The 16,458-nt window shown below is 53.0% G+C and overlaps 1 protein-coding gene and 1 long non-coding RNA gene across 2 annotated transcripts in view; one reads left to right on the top strand and one right to left on the bottom strand.

Annotated features, from left to right (window-relative positions):
- The window catches only part of LOC135303948 (uncharacterized), a 25,231-nt gene extending 8,773 nt beyond the window's left edge, over positions 1–16,458 (bottom strand). The window contains exon 1 of the long non-coding RNA XR_010365371.1: positions 16,369–16,458. This is a non-coding gene — a long non-coding RNA (uncharacterized LOC135303948). The remainder of the gene's footprint in view (positions 1–16,368) is intronic.
- On the top strand, positions 3,815–14,230 carry LOC135301975 (serine/threonine-protein kinase pim-1-like). Its single transcript, XM_064422555.1, has 9 exons — positions 3,815–4,127; positions 4,222–4,328; positions 4,439–4,489; positions 4,694–4,915; positions 4,966–5,092; positions 5,709–5,885; positions 6,120–6,273; positions 6,509–6,674; positions 14,117–14,230. The coding sequence occupies exons 1-7, from the start codon at positions 3,815–3,817 to the stop codon at positions 6,224–6,226; spliced, it is 1,104 nt and encodes a 367-aa protein (XP_064278625.1). The 3' UTR covers positions 6,227–6,273; positions 6,509–6,674; positions 14,117–14,230.

The following is a 16,458-nucleotide window of genomic DNA, read 5'->3' as shown; positions in this document are numbered from 1 at the left end:
CCCGACCCCGGTCCCGACGCAGGGTCCAGTCCCGGCCCCGACCCCGGTGATGCACCCTCTTTTTAACCCCTAAATTCCTGCAAAAGCTCTATGCCCAGCCAGGCCAGTCATTTCCCCCTCTGGGTCATCTTTCTGCACAAAGGGACAGCCTACTCTTGCTCCTTCAAGATTTCTTTTTTGCAGTGTTTCCATCCTTCCTGGAACTCGTTGTTTTTATGGGCTGTTTCTCTTTAAAAAATCAGTACCTGATTTGGTGCTTCCCAAATCTTCATCCTCAACAGGCCAAAGTCTGCCCTCAAAAGTCCAGTGTAGAAGATTTATTGATGCCCCTCCTTCTTTTACAGAATATTTAAAAACTCAATAATTTCATGATCACTATGCCCCAAACAGCCTCTGACCAGCACTTCTCCCACCAGCCCTTCTCTGTTCATGAACAGCAGGAGACAGAGCTTTCCTTGGGAGTGGGAATTGCAGGAAACCTCCCCAAAGTGCAGCTTGGAAGGTTCAGCCTGGAGCTGAGGAGAAAGCAAAGTCCCTGCCAGGGTGGAATTGTGGTGCTCGAGGTGTGGCAGCGTGAGGCTGGGCCATGGCCGGCTCTGTGTGCCAGGAGCCAGCAGCGCTGGGTGCAGGGAGCCCAGGGAGGGCACAGAAACGCTGGCTGAGAAATGCTGGGGCACAGCAAGATGGGCGAGTGCAGCCGGCCAGGGCACAGGAGCAGCACGCACAGGGGGCACAGCCTGCAGGACAGATGGCCGAGGGCTGGGCAGGGCTGGCAGGGCCACAGGCACCCAGGCCTTTGTGCCCTGGGCTCGGGCAGCGCCTCTGGAGGCCCCACAGCAGGAACTTTCCTGGCAGGGGCTGCACTTTGGCTCTCCCTCGGCCTCCCTGGCCAGGCTGGCAGGGGCTGCAGGTTGATGGCATTTGTCCTTGCTGCCCATCACATCCCCCTGCCCCACAGAGAGCCCCGAGCCACCCGTGAGGGACAGGCCCTGCTGGCCCAGGCTGGGCTCAGGGCTTGGCCTTTCTGCTTCCCCCAGCCAGCCCAGGCCTTGCTCAGCATTGCAGTTCCCTGCCCAGAGCCCTGGGCTCCCTGCACTCCTGGCCTCAAGGATCTGCTCTCACCAGTCCCTGGGAGCCTTTGGCACTCCCTGCCCTCAGTGGGGCCCAGCCATGCTCCACGGCACTTGGAGTTTTGCTGCTGACTCCTTGAGCAGCTTCTTCATCCTTCTCTCAGTGCCTGAGGCTCCTGGACCCAGCCCCAAATCCACCGTGGGGCTGATTAAAACACAGAAAGCCCTCAGGAGCTCTTTGTCTCCCTTCAATTGTCTTCAAGTCTCCAGGGCTTGTGCAGTGATTGGAGTCAGTTTGGAGTTCTGTTAAGGAGGAAGATGTCAAAGTGCACCAAACACATGATGTTTGGATTTAATCATATGGGTGGTTTTTTATTTTTCATTGCAGAGAAGAGGTGATAGAAGCATTGCCAAAGTGATCTTGATGCTGAATGTCTCCTTAGGAGGTCTGGGCACAGAGACGAATGAACCCCTTTTGGGCTGACCCTGTTTGTACAGCCTGCTGCTCACCCCAGCCTCACCATGTCTGACATGGCCCACCTGGGACTGACATCCTAAAACATGTAAAAATGTTGCTGTAATTTATTATTTTATTTTATTCTGTATCAAATTATTTTCTGTTATTATTTAACTACGTATATATTTATTATATCCATTTCTATTTATAATAATAACATTGTTTTTTCTTACCTAGTTTTTATGTTGTGAAATACAAAGCTATGTTTTGTGTCAGGTACATACAGGCAACCTGTGTATCTGTGATTGGGATATGTGTGGAAACTGATCATGGGACAGTTACAAAGACAATTCTAATAAAAAACTGAGGAAGTAAAGCACGGAAGAAGGCCTTTGAACCTCTCCTTTGTTCGCAATTAACCTTTATAACTCTTCAGTTGATTTAGGAGCATTCGAATTAAAGCTTTAAGGATGTTGCTGCTTGACAGGAACTTTCTGCTTCTAGCTAAAAAGAGTTTTGCAATAATAACCTTTTGAAGTATAATTATAGAATATTGCTTGTAGTAAGGATCTTTGAAACTGTAGCTTTAGAATATATCAAAAGGAAACATGCTTATCTCAACGCCTTAACAAAACAGTGAAAAGCAGCTTGAGAAAGGAAGATGAACATCAACTCTATCAAGGACTGATAGTTTCAACCAAGGGAAGCTGGACATCACTGTTATGAGATTTATAGTCCTTGCAATTAAAAGGTGAACCCACATCTGGAATCTGGACCTCACCAGCTGGGAGACTTCTTTCTTCTTTTGGAAGCTGGACCCCACCATACAGGGATACTCCTTTCTGGGATACATCCTGAGAAAAACTAAATCACAATAGTGTATAGAATTGTGACGTAAAAATTTGGAACAGAAACTGCTGAGAAAGCTTATGAGTACCCCTCTAAATACCTGTAAGCCCCAACTATTGGCGTGCAGTTGGAGGGAAAATTTCTCCCACTGTTACCAAGTGCTGTATTGCTCATACTTTACCATATTAATTAATAAATTGATTGCTGCTTGAATATTGGCCTAGTCAAGCTTCTCATTTATAACATTTCACATCCTTTTCTCTTGGATGCAGTTGGCAAACTTTCTCATGCTGGCTGCCCAAGGGCAGTGTGCTTCTACTATCAGGCACGTACACAGAGTGTTTGCAAGCATGCTTCTAAATCCACAGAATGTCCATTGTTTTGCCTGCAGGGTTGTGCACATAGGCTACAGTGTCTACCCAAAATGCTCTCTAACAGGGAAATCTTTTCCTGAACTAGTAGGGGGAGGGGCTGCTTGAACTTGCTTTCTAGACCGACCCCTTTTGGAGGTTTCCTCCCAAAATCTGCCTTAAACCAGCACAAACAGTTAAAATGAAAACTTCACCAGTGGCACAATTCCACAGCCCACCAGCAAAAAGAAAGGACGTGTAAAGTTCTCCAAACATTGTGCTGCTTTGATGCAAAAGTCATGCTGCACACACAGTGCAGTGTGGAAAGCCAGGAGAAGCTGCAGCTGGTGGCAAATCTTGTGACACAAGCTTGACCTTGCTCTCCATGGAAGGTTCTTGAGAAGAGCAGACAGGAGAAGATTCCTGGAAAACTGAAACAGCTTTCCAGAAGTGAAATGAAAGTGAGAGAAACATTCCAAAATGTTTTCCTCTCTTTATTTCTAGTCTGCCCTTTCCCATGTTGCACTACTTCTCCATCCCATTCATTCCAAATGCACCTCACCTCTAAGATCGGTGACTTATCATGTTTGAGACACCCTAAAATACCATGAGCCACACAACAGTTTTCCTTCCCCTGTTTTTACTGGAAAGCAACACTGCAGATGTAAGTGCAGTGCTTGGGTCAGGTAGGAATCCTACACCAAGGGAATGTGCCCCGACAGTGTTTAACCCGCAGCAAGGACAATGCACAGCAGCGATTGAGGGGATTCCTCTGCCGGCGTGCAGGAGTCAGGGCTCTGCATGTGGGCTCAACACTGCCAAGTTCCCGTGTTTGGACAGACCAAGGGGCTGTCCCGGGGCGCGCGGGGCTCGCCCGTGGGGCTCGAGCGGGGAACGCACACGCGGACAAACGGCCCCGGGGCTTCAGCTGCAGCGGCGGCAGCAAAAGCAGAGAATCTAGAACACTCTTTATCTTTCTCTCTTTCTCTTTCTCTCCCTTCCCCGCTGTCGGACACCCTTCCCTCGGTGTCCGTTTCCCGCCGTCCCTCTCCTCTCCCCGCCTCCCTCTCCCCGTGCCGGGCTGGGCCATGCCCCCGTGCCCGCCCCCGGCCGTCCCGCTGCCGTCTCGCCTCAGCCCGGCTCTGGCCGTGCTGGCGCTGGCGCTGCTGGGCGGGGATCAGTGCCTGGGGCAGGGGCGGCATCGCCGGCATTTGGCTCCGCCTGGCCCGAGCCCGGCCCCGGCCCCGGCCCCGGCCCCGACGTGGGCTCCAGTCCCGACGCTGGCCCCGGCCCCGGCTCCTCCCGGGCCCCGCGGAGGACACAGGCGGCGCGGCCGCTCCCGCCGCCTCCGCCGCGGCTTGCCCGGCCCGAGCTCCGCCGCTCGGCAGCGCGGCCGCCGGGGCGGGTGGGGATGGCTGGCCCGGGGCGCTCGGGGGGCGCTCGGGAGCCGTTGCTGGCCCCGGGCAGAGCGCTGACAGCCGCGTCCCGCCCGCAGGGAAGGCGCAGGAGGCCCTGCAGGAGCGCTACCGCCTGGGTTCCCTGCTGGGGCGCGGAGGATTCGGCGGCGTCTGCTCAGCGACGCGGCTCTCGGACGGCGCCCCGGTGAGCGGCGGGGCCGGCGGCGGGCGGAGGGGGAGGAGGACAAGGAGGAGAAGGTCGGGGTGCGGCGGGACGGGCGTTGAGCTCAGCCCGCTGCTCTCCCTTGCTCGCAGGTGGCCATCAAACGCGTGCCGCGGGATCGCATCCGGCACTGGAGCGAGCTGGTGAGAGAGCGGGGCCGGCGGCAGAAGCCGGGCCGTGCCGGGTGGCGAGGAGCCGGGGCCCGGCAGGGTGGGAGCTGCCGGGAGCCCTGTGGGGAGAGCAGGCATGGGCTGAGCGGGGCATGCAGAGCATCCCGGGCTGGCTGAGGGGTCCCAGAGCCCTGGCATGGCCTCAGCTCCACTGACGGCATCGCGCTCCTCCCGCAGCCCGACGGCACCAGCGCGCCCCTGGAGATCGTGCTGCTGGCCAAGGTGTCCTGTGGGTGTGCTGGTGTCATTCAGCTCCTGGAGTGGCTTGAGCTCCCCGACAGCTTCTTGATGGTGCTGGAGCATCCAGAGCAGTGCCAGGAGCTGTCGGATTTCCTGGCGGAGCAGTGCCAGGAGCTGTCGGTTTTCCTGGCGGAGCGGAGGTTCCTGCCGGAGGAGGAGGCGCGGGGGCTGTTCCGCCAGGTGCTGGAGGCCGTGCGGCACTGCACCAGCTGCGGGGTCCTGACAGGGACATCAAGCCCGAGAACATCCTGCTCGACCTGGCCAGCGGGCAGCTGAAACTGATCGACTTTGGCTGTGGCGCTTTCCTCCAAGACACAGCCTACACCCAGTTTGCAGGTGAGCCCTCGCAGGGGATGCTCCTGGGCATCTCATGGCCCAGCCTGGGTGTAGCACCGGGGCTTCCCCCTACTGCAGCTGGGATGGGATTAATGCTGGAGCCAAGTTGATTTGGTTGGGGTGTGAGGGGGGCCAGCTCCCAGCCCTGCTGACAGCCTTCAGTACCCACTGTGCCCTGGGCTGGGGCTGGAGCTGGTGCAGCCAGCCCGACAAAAACCCCCATGTGGGTAGTGGAGAGGGGGGTCTGACCCCGTGCCCTGGATGGTTTGGTGTGCAGGGGAGGGGGGCTTGGACTGCTCCACTCCCCTTGTTTGCCTTGGCTTATTAACATTTTTTGGGGGCCCATGCAGGCAGCGAGGAGAGTGGGTTTTCTCCACCAGTGGGTGGGTTTTTCCTTTCTGTGTCATGGCTGGGCCTTCCCAGGGTTTCTGCTGCCCTCTTCCAGCAGCACTGGCTTCTTTTCCAGCCCCGAGTTTGTACACAAGTCCCAGGTCATGGTGAGAGGGCAGCAGTCACCCCGTGTGCTGCTGGAGCAGCCCCCACATGCCCGGGGATGCTGGGGCCAGGCTCTGGGAGCAGCAGCATCCCCCTGCTGAGCTCTGTCTGTGTTCCACAGGAACCCTGGCCTACAGCCCACCAGAGTGGACCCAGCACCAAAGCTACCACAGCGAGGCAGCGACGATCTGGTCCCTGGGCCTCCTGCTGTACCAGCTGGTCGTGGGGAAGCACCCGTTCAGGAGGGGCCAGGAGATGATCTGGGGGCGCATCTTGTTCCCACCACGGCTCTCTCAAGGTGGATCCTCATCTCTGGGCACAGGGGGAATACCGGTGCTGGGAGACAGCAGCGGGCTGATGGGCATCCTGCTCTGGCAGCTGCTGAGGAGGTGGCACATGTCCTGCTCTCCTCTAAACAGAGAATCCGTGGGGAAGTTTAGGCCCAGCTCTGGGCACACCCAGTATGGCCTGGGCACAGGAACAGGGGGGCAACTTCTCCAAGTGACTGGTGATTTCTGGTTTGTCTTCCCAGAGTGCCAAGATGTCATTAAGAGCTGTTTGTCCATGCAACCCTCGGACAGGCCATCATTAGAAGAGCTTTTCTGCCATCCTTGGATGCAGGGTGCTCCTCGTCCCTAGAAGATGAGAGAGATCCATGTGCACAGTTGGATCCAGAGGCCTGGCAGGTAGGAGCTCCACACATCTCTTGGCACTCAGTGGCAAAGCAAACCAGACTGGTTTTGTCCTGCCTGTAGCTCTGAGCAGGGGTCAGCAGAAGGGAACACGCAGCTCTTGGGCTGGAGCTGAGCTGGAGATCTGGTGTGGCAAGCACTGGTGGCCACCATCCCCCCTGGTTTGTTTGTCTGGTTCATGTTTGGCTGGGGCCCTGGGCAGAGCCCTGACAGCCTGGTCTGGTCCCAGGGAAGGAGAAGGAGCTCCTGGAGAAGCTGTACCAGGTGGGGCTGCTGCTGGAGACAGCAAGGACAACCTCAAGGATGAAAACCTCTTCCTTGGCCTGGCCAGCTGAAGAAGATGGACTTGGATTCTGGCACCTTCTCTAAAGACACCCTCCACACCCAATTTGCAGGTGAGTTCCACAGCCAGGGGGATGCTCCCAGACCTGGGCATGTGTCCTGGTTTAGGGCAAGTTTGGGAGATAACCCCCAAAGGGGCTTCTCTACAAAAGCAGATTCAATTGCCCCTCCCCCCCTCCAACCGGTTCGGGAGAAAATATCTCCTTGGAGAAAAGTGGAAAGAAACCTGTTTATTAAACAATAGAAACCAAACAATATTAACAATAAAACTTCTCACTGCTCCAAAGAAAGCAAACTCAGAACAGTCCCCTCCCCAGGTTGCAGCTCGGCTCACTCAGTCTCTGATCAGTCTCTCTGGTGCTGGAAAACGCCGTGGCCCAGGCCCGGCCAGGGGGCCACAGGTGGAGCTGCTGGTGCTCTTCTGGGTGTTCAGTCCAGAGCAGGCTTGAACAGGTCCAAGAAAAAAGGAAAAAAAATCACAATGCAGAGAACTTCTTTGCCTCAGCTAGCTAAAACTAACTAAAAGCAAGAAAAAGGGAAAAAAGGAGCTCTGTCCGGCTGTCTGTCCATCCGCAGACAACACAGTCCAGGAGCAGGAATGTGGAGGAGTGAGAGCAGTCTGAAAACAAACTGCGCGCTTCTTCCCTCCCCTCCTCACTGTCTGGAAGAGAGTCTTAAAGGTGTAAAACTTATTATTCAGTATAAACAGAACAAGACGATTGGGGATAAAAGCATCATATAGTCAACCCAGGACATTCCACCCCTTACCCCCATATTGTTACCTTACTACTAAAACTAATATATATATTCTAACTCTACAAACACACACATTATACATCTAATATACAGCTATACACAGACAAGGGTGGCAACATTTAGCAAACAGTGATATATATACATGGTTCTCACCCAACAATCAGATCTCCCTGAGGTACACATCGTGTTCTTCCATCTTTTTGCATTATCCACCATGTGCAACCTGGTCCCTGAGCAAAAACAACCCCGCGAATGGGTTTGTCTGTACTCGAGGCAGGATTGATCCAAACTGTCTTCCCTAACAAACCCCTGACATGTACCACTGGGATTTTGTCTCCATCTACTCTATGCAAAGGCTCTGATTGGGCAGGGCCCACTCGGTTAGTAGAGCCTCGGGTATTAACTAACCAGGTGGCCTTTGCCAGATGCTGCTCCCAATTTTTGAAAGATCCCCCACCTAAGGCTTTTAAGGTGGTTTTTAGCAGCCCATTGTACCTTTCTACTTTTCCCGCAGCTGGTGCATGGTAGGGGATATGGTACACCCACTCAATGCCATGTTCTCTAGCCCAGGTGCTGATAAGGCTGTTCTTGAAATGAGTCCCGTTGTCTGACTCAATCCTCTCCGGGGTACCATGTCTCCACAGGACTTGCTTTTCAAGGCCCAGGATGGTGTTACGGGCAGTAGCATGAGGCACAGGATAGGTCTCCAACCACCCTGTGGTGGCTTCTACCATTGTGAGCACGTAGCGCTTGCCTTGGCGTGTTTGGGGCAGTGTGATGTAGTCAATCTGCCAGGCCTCCCCATACTTGTACTTGGACCACCGCCCACCATACCATAGGGGCTTCACCCTCTTGGCCTGTTTGATGGCAGCACACGTCTCACAGTCGTGGATAACCTGAGAAATACTGTCCATGGTTAAATCCACCCCTCGGTCTCGTGCCCACTTATAGGTGGCATCTCTACCCTGATGACCTGAGGCATCATGGGCCCATCGAGCTAGGAATAACTCTCCCTTGTGCTCCCAATCTAGGTCTATCTTGGACACCCCTATCTTTGCAGCCTGGTCTACCTGCTCATTGTTTTGGTGCTCCTCATTGGCTCTACTCTTGGGCACATGGGCATCTACATGGCGGACCTTCACAGGTAGCCTCCCTACCCTGGTAGCGATGTCTTTCCACTCTTCAACAGCCCAAATTGGTTTTCCTCTACGCTGCCAATTAGCCTCTTTCCACCTCTCCAGCCATCCCCACAGAGCATTGGCTACCATCCATGAATCAGTGTAGAGGTAGAGCTTTGGCCACCTCTCTCTTTCAGCAATGTCCAAGGCCAGTTGAACAGCTTTGAGTTCAGCAAGTTGGCCTGATCCACCTTCTCCTTCAGTGGCCTCTGCAACCTGTCGTGTGGGGCTCCATACAGCTGCTTTCCACTTCCGATTCATTCCTACCATGCGACAGGAACCATCAGTAAAAAGAGCATATTGTGTTTCTTCCGCTGGCAGTTGGTTATATGGAGGAGCTTCTTCAGCACGTGTCACTTCTTGTTCCTCTTCATCAGTGAGACTGAAGTTTTCACCTTCTGGCCAGTTTGTAATTATTTCCAGAATCCCAGGGCGATTCAGCTTTCCAATACAGGCGCGCTGTGTTATGAGAGCAATCCACTTACTCCATGTAGCACTGGTGGCATGGTGGGTAGAGGGAATTTTTGCTTTGAACATCTGCTCCAGTACTGGTAGTCGGGGTGCCAGGAGGAGTTGTGCTTCGGTGCCTATTACCTCTGAGGCAGCTTGGACTCCTTCATAGGCTGCTAAAATTTCCTTCTCTGTTGGAGTATAGTTGGCTTCAGACCCTCTGTAGCTTCGACTCCAAAATCCCAGTGGTCAACCTCGAGTCTCCCCAGGCACCTTCTGCCACAGGCTCCAGGACAAACCATGGTTCCCGGCTGCAGAATAGAGCACATTCTTCACATCTGGTCCTGTCCTGACTGGGCCAAGGGCTACCGCATGAGCGATCTCCTGCTTAATCTGGACGAAGGCTTGTTGCTGTTCAGGGCCCCAGTGGAAAGTGTTCTTCTTACGGGTGACTAGATAGAGAGGGCTCACGATCTGGCTGTACTCAGGAATATGCATTCTCCAAAAACCTATGGCACCCAGGAAAGCTTGTGTTTCCTTCTTGTTGGATGGTGGAGACATTGCTGTGATCTTGTTGATGACATCAGTGGGAATCTGACGCCGTCCGTCTTGCCACTTCACTCCCAGAAACTGGATCTCTTGAGCAGGTCCTTTGACTTTGCTCTTCTTGATGGCAAAGCCGGCTTTCAGGAGAATCTGGATAATTTTCTCTCCTTTCTCAAACACTTCTGCTGCTGTCTTCCCCCATACAATGGTGTCATCAATATATTGTAGATGTTCTGGAGCTTCACCCTTTTCTAGTGTACTCTGGATCAGTCCATGGCAGATGGTAGGACTGTGCTTCCACCCCTGGGGCAGTCGGTTCCAGGTGTACTGCACACCTCTCCAGGTGAAGGCAAACTGAGGCCTGCATTCTGCTGCCAGCGGAATGGAGAAAAATGCATTGGCAATATCGATAGTGGCATACCACTTCGCTGCCTTGGACTCAAGCTCATACTGGAGCTCTAATATGTCTGGCACAGCAGCGCTCAGTGGTGGAGTCACTTCATTCAATGCACGGTAGTCCACCGTCAGTCTCCATTCTCCTTCAGATTTACGCACAGGCCAGATGGGGCTGTTGAAGGGTGAGTGGGTCTTGCTGACCACCCCTTGGCTCTCTAGCTCTCGGATCATCTTATGGATGGGAATCACAGCATCTCGAGTGGTTCTATACTGTCGACGATGCACTGTGGAAGTGGCAATTGGTACCTGTTGCTCTTCTCCCTTCAGAAGCCCTACTGTAGATGGATTCTCAGACAGTCCAGGCAAGGTATTCAATTGCTGGACGCCCTCTGTCACTACAGCTGCTATCCCAAATGCCCACCTCAGTCCTTTTGGGTCTTTGAAATACTCACTTCGGAGATAATCTATGCCCAGGATACATGGGGCCTCTGGGCCAGTCACAATAGGATGTTTCTTCCACTCATTCCCAGTCAAGCTCACATCAGCTTCCACCAAAGTGAAGTCTTGTGATCCCCCTGTCACACCAGCGATAGAAACGGATTCTGTCCCCACGTGTCTTGATGGAATTATGGTACACTGTGCACCAGTGTCGACCAAAGCTTTATACTCTTGTGGTTCCGATGTGCCAGGCCAACGAATCCACACCGTCCAGAAAACACGATTTTCCCTAGCCTCTACCTGGCTAGAGGCAGGGCCCCTCTAAGCCTGGTTATCCTTCTTTCCTTGGGCATATGTCTTAGAGGTTCCTTCAAGGGGATTAGACATGTCATCATCATCATCATCATCATACCTGGCAGTTCGGCTATGGGCAACTGGAGCTGCTTTCCTTGTGGTGGAACTTCCTCTCTGAGCCCTGTCTTCCTTCAATTCACGCAAGAGCAGCGGTGGATTTTCCATCCCATAGCCTCATGTTTTCTCCACAATCACGCAGGAAGAACCACAGCTCAGCTCGTGGGGTGTACCTTCTCTCTCCATCTGGGGAACGTCTGCGTTGGGTACTAGAACCTCTGATCTGTACTGCCGAGATTTGGAGAAGGTCTACTTTAATCTCCTCTCTGAGCTTCTTATGATTCTCCTCTATCTTATCCTCTAATCTCTGCAGACGTGTTTCCACCGCTGCGATTCTGGCATGTGTTGGGCCATGTACAGCATCTGCATCGGAGCTTCCTTGCCATGTCAAGCACGGTCTCATCCGTGTCATCCCACTTCATAATAGCTAGAGCAGATGCATATTCATGTGGCCCAAGTCATACCAGTTTTTGCCACATCACAGATGTGCATGGTACCAAGTCTGAATTCTTAGTTGTTATGTCATCTGAGAAGATAATCTCCGCTACTGCCATTTCCCTCAAGCGTTGAATCCCTTGTTCTATGGTTTTCCACTGTGTTTGCTGCATGTAGAGATCATCGGCACACAGGTATCTTTGTGCTACACTGTCCAAGACCCGTGCCCAGAGGCTGTGAGGGTTAGCCCCCCTCATCATGCCTTGGTCGATGACAGGATCATGTGACAGAGATCCCAAATGCCTCGCTTCTGTGCCGTCCAGAATTGTAGCCTTGCCTGCAGCATCCCAAAGACGGACTAACCAGCTAATTATGGATTCATCAGATCGTCGGGTGTAATCCTTCCTTAGGCCACGCAGGTCCTTCAGGGAGAAGGACTCAATATTGGCTTCTGATCTTGTGCCAGTTGCTTTGACTCCTGATTTTATGTCAGGAAATGTTGAGGGTCCTTCTCCTGCATCATCATCATCATCATCCACTGGTCGATCGGTCTTGTCTGTGCACTTCCCACTTCTAGTGCTAGTAGCAACAGCCATTGGTTGAGGCTTATTGTCTGGTTTAACTGCTGGCTTAGGCTCACTATGTGGTTTAGCTGCTGACTTTGAGCCTGGGGTGTTGGCTGCAACCTGAGCGACTGGGATAGCTGATGATGTATCTCCCTGCCCCCCTTCCTCTGTCTGCTGCCCTACAGTATCTAGCAGTGTGCGATAAGCATATGCTAGGGCCCAGCTCACTGCAATGATCCTTTTCTCCTTAGGGCCATCATTGAGATACTTCTCTTTCAGATATTTCCCCACCTCAGCTGGGTTCTGAATTTGTTCATGGGGAAAGTCCCAGACTATAGGGTCAGAGAATTCTTTCAGGATTTGGCCCATATTTTCCCATTTTCCACCCCACTCAGGATTCTCCACACGTGGGTCTACTTCTGGGTCAGGGGTCTCATCAGCTCTTTTAGACATCTCGGCCCTCATTCTAGAGAAGCTGCAGACCATATAGAGGAAGCTTACGAGATTAAATACCAGAAAGATGGTCTCTTTAACATTCAGGGGAAACTGAACATTCTCCAAAAGTGACATAACAGATTCAAAGGAGAAGAAGGAAAGGAAAGGCTGGAAAGCCTCATTCCCTGCTCCTCCTCTAACTAGCTGGGTGTAATTACTAATAAATTCCCAAAACATACTGCTAGAACTGGGATGCAGGGTAGGACGAAGAAACCATAAACCATACATATCGTAAACAGACGCCATCTTTGTAAACGCCCTATAAATCATTATCACCAAGGCTAACACAATAGCTAATCCAATCCGTGCCCCTTTACCGCAAAAACTACGTGATAGAGACAACAATCCTAGTGAACAGAAAGGTATTGAAACCTCAAAAAGGTCTAGAGACCAGAGCCACATAAAGGCCTCCCCAAGAGACATTACAAATTCAAATAACATGGCTACTGGGTACTTTAACCTACTGCACAGCAAGCACAACCAATCTGCAATCAATAAAGGGTTTTTTTCCACTTTCTCAAGCCACGCGTTGGGCGCCACTAACTGTATTTGTCCTGGTTTAGGGCAAGTTTGGGAGATAACCCCCAAAGGGGCTTCTCTACAAAAGCAGATTCAATTGCCCTTCCCCCCCTCCAACCGGTTCGGGAGAAAATATCTCCTTGGAGAAAAGTGGAAAGAAACCTGTTTATTAAACAATAGAAACCAAACAATATTAACAATAAAACTTCTCACTGCTCCAAAGAAAGCAAACTCAGAACAGTCCCCTCCCCAGGTTGCAGCTCGGCTCACTCAGTCTCTGATCAGTCTCTCTGGTGCTGGAAAACGCCGTGGCCCAGGCCCGGCCAGGGGGCCACAGGTGGAGCTGCCGGTGCTCTTCTGGGTGTTCAGTCCAGAGCAGGCTTGAACAGGTCCAAGAAAAAAGGAAAAAAAATCACAATGCAGAGAACTTCTTTGCCTCAGCTAGCTAAAACTAACTAAAAGCAAGAAAAAGGGAAAAAAGGAGCTCTGTCCGGCTGTCTGTCCATCCGCAGACAACACAGTCCAGGAGCAGGAATGTGGAGGAGTGAGAGCAGTCTGAAAACAAACTGCGCGCTTCTTCCCTCCCCTCCTCACTGTCTGGAAGAGAGTCTTAAAGGTGTAAAACTTATTATTCAGTATAAACAGAACAAGACGATTGGGGATAAAAGCATCATATAGTCAACCCAGGAAACAATGGCACGGCCTGGCCAGGCACCAAAGGTTCCCCCCTTTGCTGGGAGGGATGCAAGGAATTCTTCAGTCGGCTGCCCAGCTGCTTTTTGGCTCTGGGCAGCTGCTGAGGGCTGGATGTGCCATAGCTGGCTGCAGGCTGGGCACATGTCCTGCCCTCCTGCCCTGCTCCCCAAGGCAGCACTGATGGGCAGCTCTGGGCACAGCCAGCATGGCCTGGGCACCGCGGGCGTTGTGACAAGGGGACAGGAGCCTTCAGCTGATGGGCAGTTTCTGGTTTCTCTGCTTGCGGCCGGGCTCTGCAGGTGCTGAGGCTGCTCTGGGCTCTGCCATGGCTCTGCTGGGCTCATCCCTGGACACAGCTGGGCTGGCTCTGCCCTCACATTGCTGTGACAGCTTTGCATCAGACGAGCCGGTTCCGAGCACAGCGCCTGAGCTTTCTGCTTTGGCAGGTGAGTGAGACTCTCCTGCGGGCCCAGGGATTGCAGTTGGGGACACACATCCAATTGGCAAGGACCCAAACTCTCCACAGTCCCAGCTGAACGTCTGAATCTCCACAGGATGTTTCATCTCTCCCACTCTTCATTTCTTTTTGGCTTTTTCTTCCTCCTCTAGAAGTGCCACGAGAGGGCCAAACGTGGCGAGTGGGCCGTGTTCCTGAGGCAGTGCAGTCTGGAGATGATGGATGGAGAATTGCCCTTCTGCACTCCCAAACCAGAGCAAAGAGCTGTAAGTGGGACTTTGTGTCTTTAAGAAATCCCTGACAGTTTCAAAGGGAATGTGCAGCTCATTCACAGGGTGAGAAGGAAGGGCATCTTCTGAAGGATTTGGGGTTTGACAGAGGTTAGATTCCCAGTCCTGCTTGGAGCTGGAAGGGCACAAAGCAATTTCCCATTGCTTCAAGCACAATTTAAAATAACAATGTTGGAAACAAAGCCCAAAAACTTTTTAAAAATGCTGCTGAGGTCAGTAATATGGATCCATGCCATCAGCACATTCACAAAGTAATGTATGAAAAAAATAACTGAGTTTTCTTCTTCAAAAGATCACTTACCTCTTAATACTAAGTCACAAAAGATTTTTCACTGCACACTTGGGTTTTGTTTTTATCTTTATCATTTTACCAAATTTTATTTTTGGGGTTTTTTTTTCCCTCATAACAGAAAACATGCTGTAAAAAAAGAGTGCCCTTTGCTCCTGGCTCTCGTGTGGAGCAGCTCCCTTCCTGCTGGCTGAGCTGCTCAGGCAGAGCCCGGCAGCTCCTGGCCCTGCAGGGCTGAGGCTTTTCCCCACTGCTGGGCACAGACTGATGGAGCAGCACTGCTGAACACGGGCACACAGAGGGACCAGGAGCAGCTGCCTTTGGCCACCTGAGGCTCCAAGGCCCAAACTCTGAGCAGCCAGGGCTGGAAGAGACTCGCAGGCTCCCTGGTGGCTGTGCTGCCCCACTTGTGCCCGGCCCAGCTTTGCCTGGGGCAGAGGGAGAACAAGGGGCAGCTCCCTCCCAGCCCAGCCCAGGGACCCCTCCAGCCCCAGGGCTTGGGGCACTGTCAGCACCTGCTGCTCCAGCCACCGCTCCTGCTGGCCCTGACAGCAACACCCAAACTGGGGCTGATCCCGAGGGAGCAGCAGCAGGGCCTGGATCTGATCCCTGACTCTGGGGCAGGGCTGGACAAATGACCCCACAGCAGCAGCAGCAGATGGAGCTGACTTTCAGCACAGCCCCTGCCATTCTTCCCTCCTGTGTGCAGCGGTGTCACAGCAGCCTGAGGCACCTGGGAGCCCCCAGTGCCAGCAGGGACTTGAGATGGCAGCCCTGGGCTCCTGGAGGTTGTGCAAGGAACAGAGCTGGAGACTCCCTGTCTATGGGGAGCTTCCGGATGGAAGAGGCTGCTGTGCCCAGGCAGCTCCAAGGCCACAGCAAGGAAGGTCTCGACCACTGCATCTGTGCCAGTCCCACAGTCCTGGGCAGCAGCCACTGAGCCCTGGGGGAAGAGAGGGCACAGCAAGAGGGACAAAAGCAGGCAAGGTCAGAGACTGGAGAGAGCCAGAACCAGGAGCAGGAACAGCTGCTCCATTGCACTCTTGGAGAAAGCTCTTGGCTAGTTCACAGCGCTGAAAGGCATGAAGGGCAGAGAGGAGGCCACACCACACTGTTTCCACATCCTCTCCTCTCCGTGTCCCAGAAAGAATTGCATGGACTGTATTCATCTCTTTGAGTCGTCTCGTTCAGCATGAGTAGTTTAGCACCAGGAACTCAAGGAGCTGCAGCCATAGGCCACAGGAGCTGAGCAAGAGGGAACTTTTGGAGCAAAGTAATGCTGCTCAAATAGACCTAGCTGAATGCAGTGGATATAATAATGGAATCACAGCATCCTTTCTGTTGGAAAAGACCTCTGAGCTCATCCAGTCCAGCCGGTCACCCAGGAGTGCCAAGCCCAGCACTAAACCACGTCCCTGAAGTGCCAAGGCCTGGACGACAGCCCTGAGTGAGGCCTGAACAGCAGGCCCTGAGCCAAAGGTGGCCTCTGGATGAACCTTCCAACCAAAGGTTATCTTTGTATCTGCTCATTAATGAAGCATGCATGGTCATTAGCACTGTGATAGATGTAGCCACTCCTTAAGTGACACATGTATTGATCTTTTTGTATTTGCAAGCCAGACAAGGCCATGAAATCTGACATCTGGCCTTGTTTGGGGCTGAAGGATCAAAGTCAGCTCCCTTGGTTCCTCCTTGAGCCCTGGCCAGGCTTTGGGAGAAACCCAAGAGGAGGATGAAACCAGATGTTCCCACACTAGAAGTGTTGTCAGTTTGTTCATTCAGCACTGTCAGAGCTGGGCCTCTCACAGCGAGGTTGGAGCCTCACCTGTGGCTGGAGGCACCTGCAGGAATTCCCAGTGTCCAGGAGTGGCTCTGCAGCCCTTGGCTGGGACAGCTTCCCTCAGCTGCTGTGTGG

This window comes from Passer domesticus, chromosome 6 (genome assembly GCF_036417665.1).
Source record: "Passer domesticus isolate bPasDom1 chromosome 6, bPasDom1.hap1, whole genome shotgun sequence".
Taxonomy (NCBI): Eukaryota; Metazoa; Chordata; class Aves; order Passeriformes; family Passeridae; genus Passer; species Passer domesticus.
Note: the sequence above shows the minus strand (reverse complement) of the source record. Positions and strands in the feature narration are given on the sequence as shown.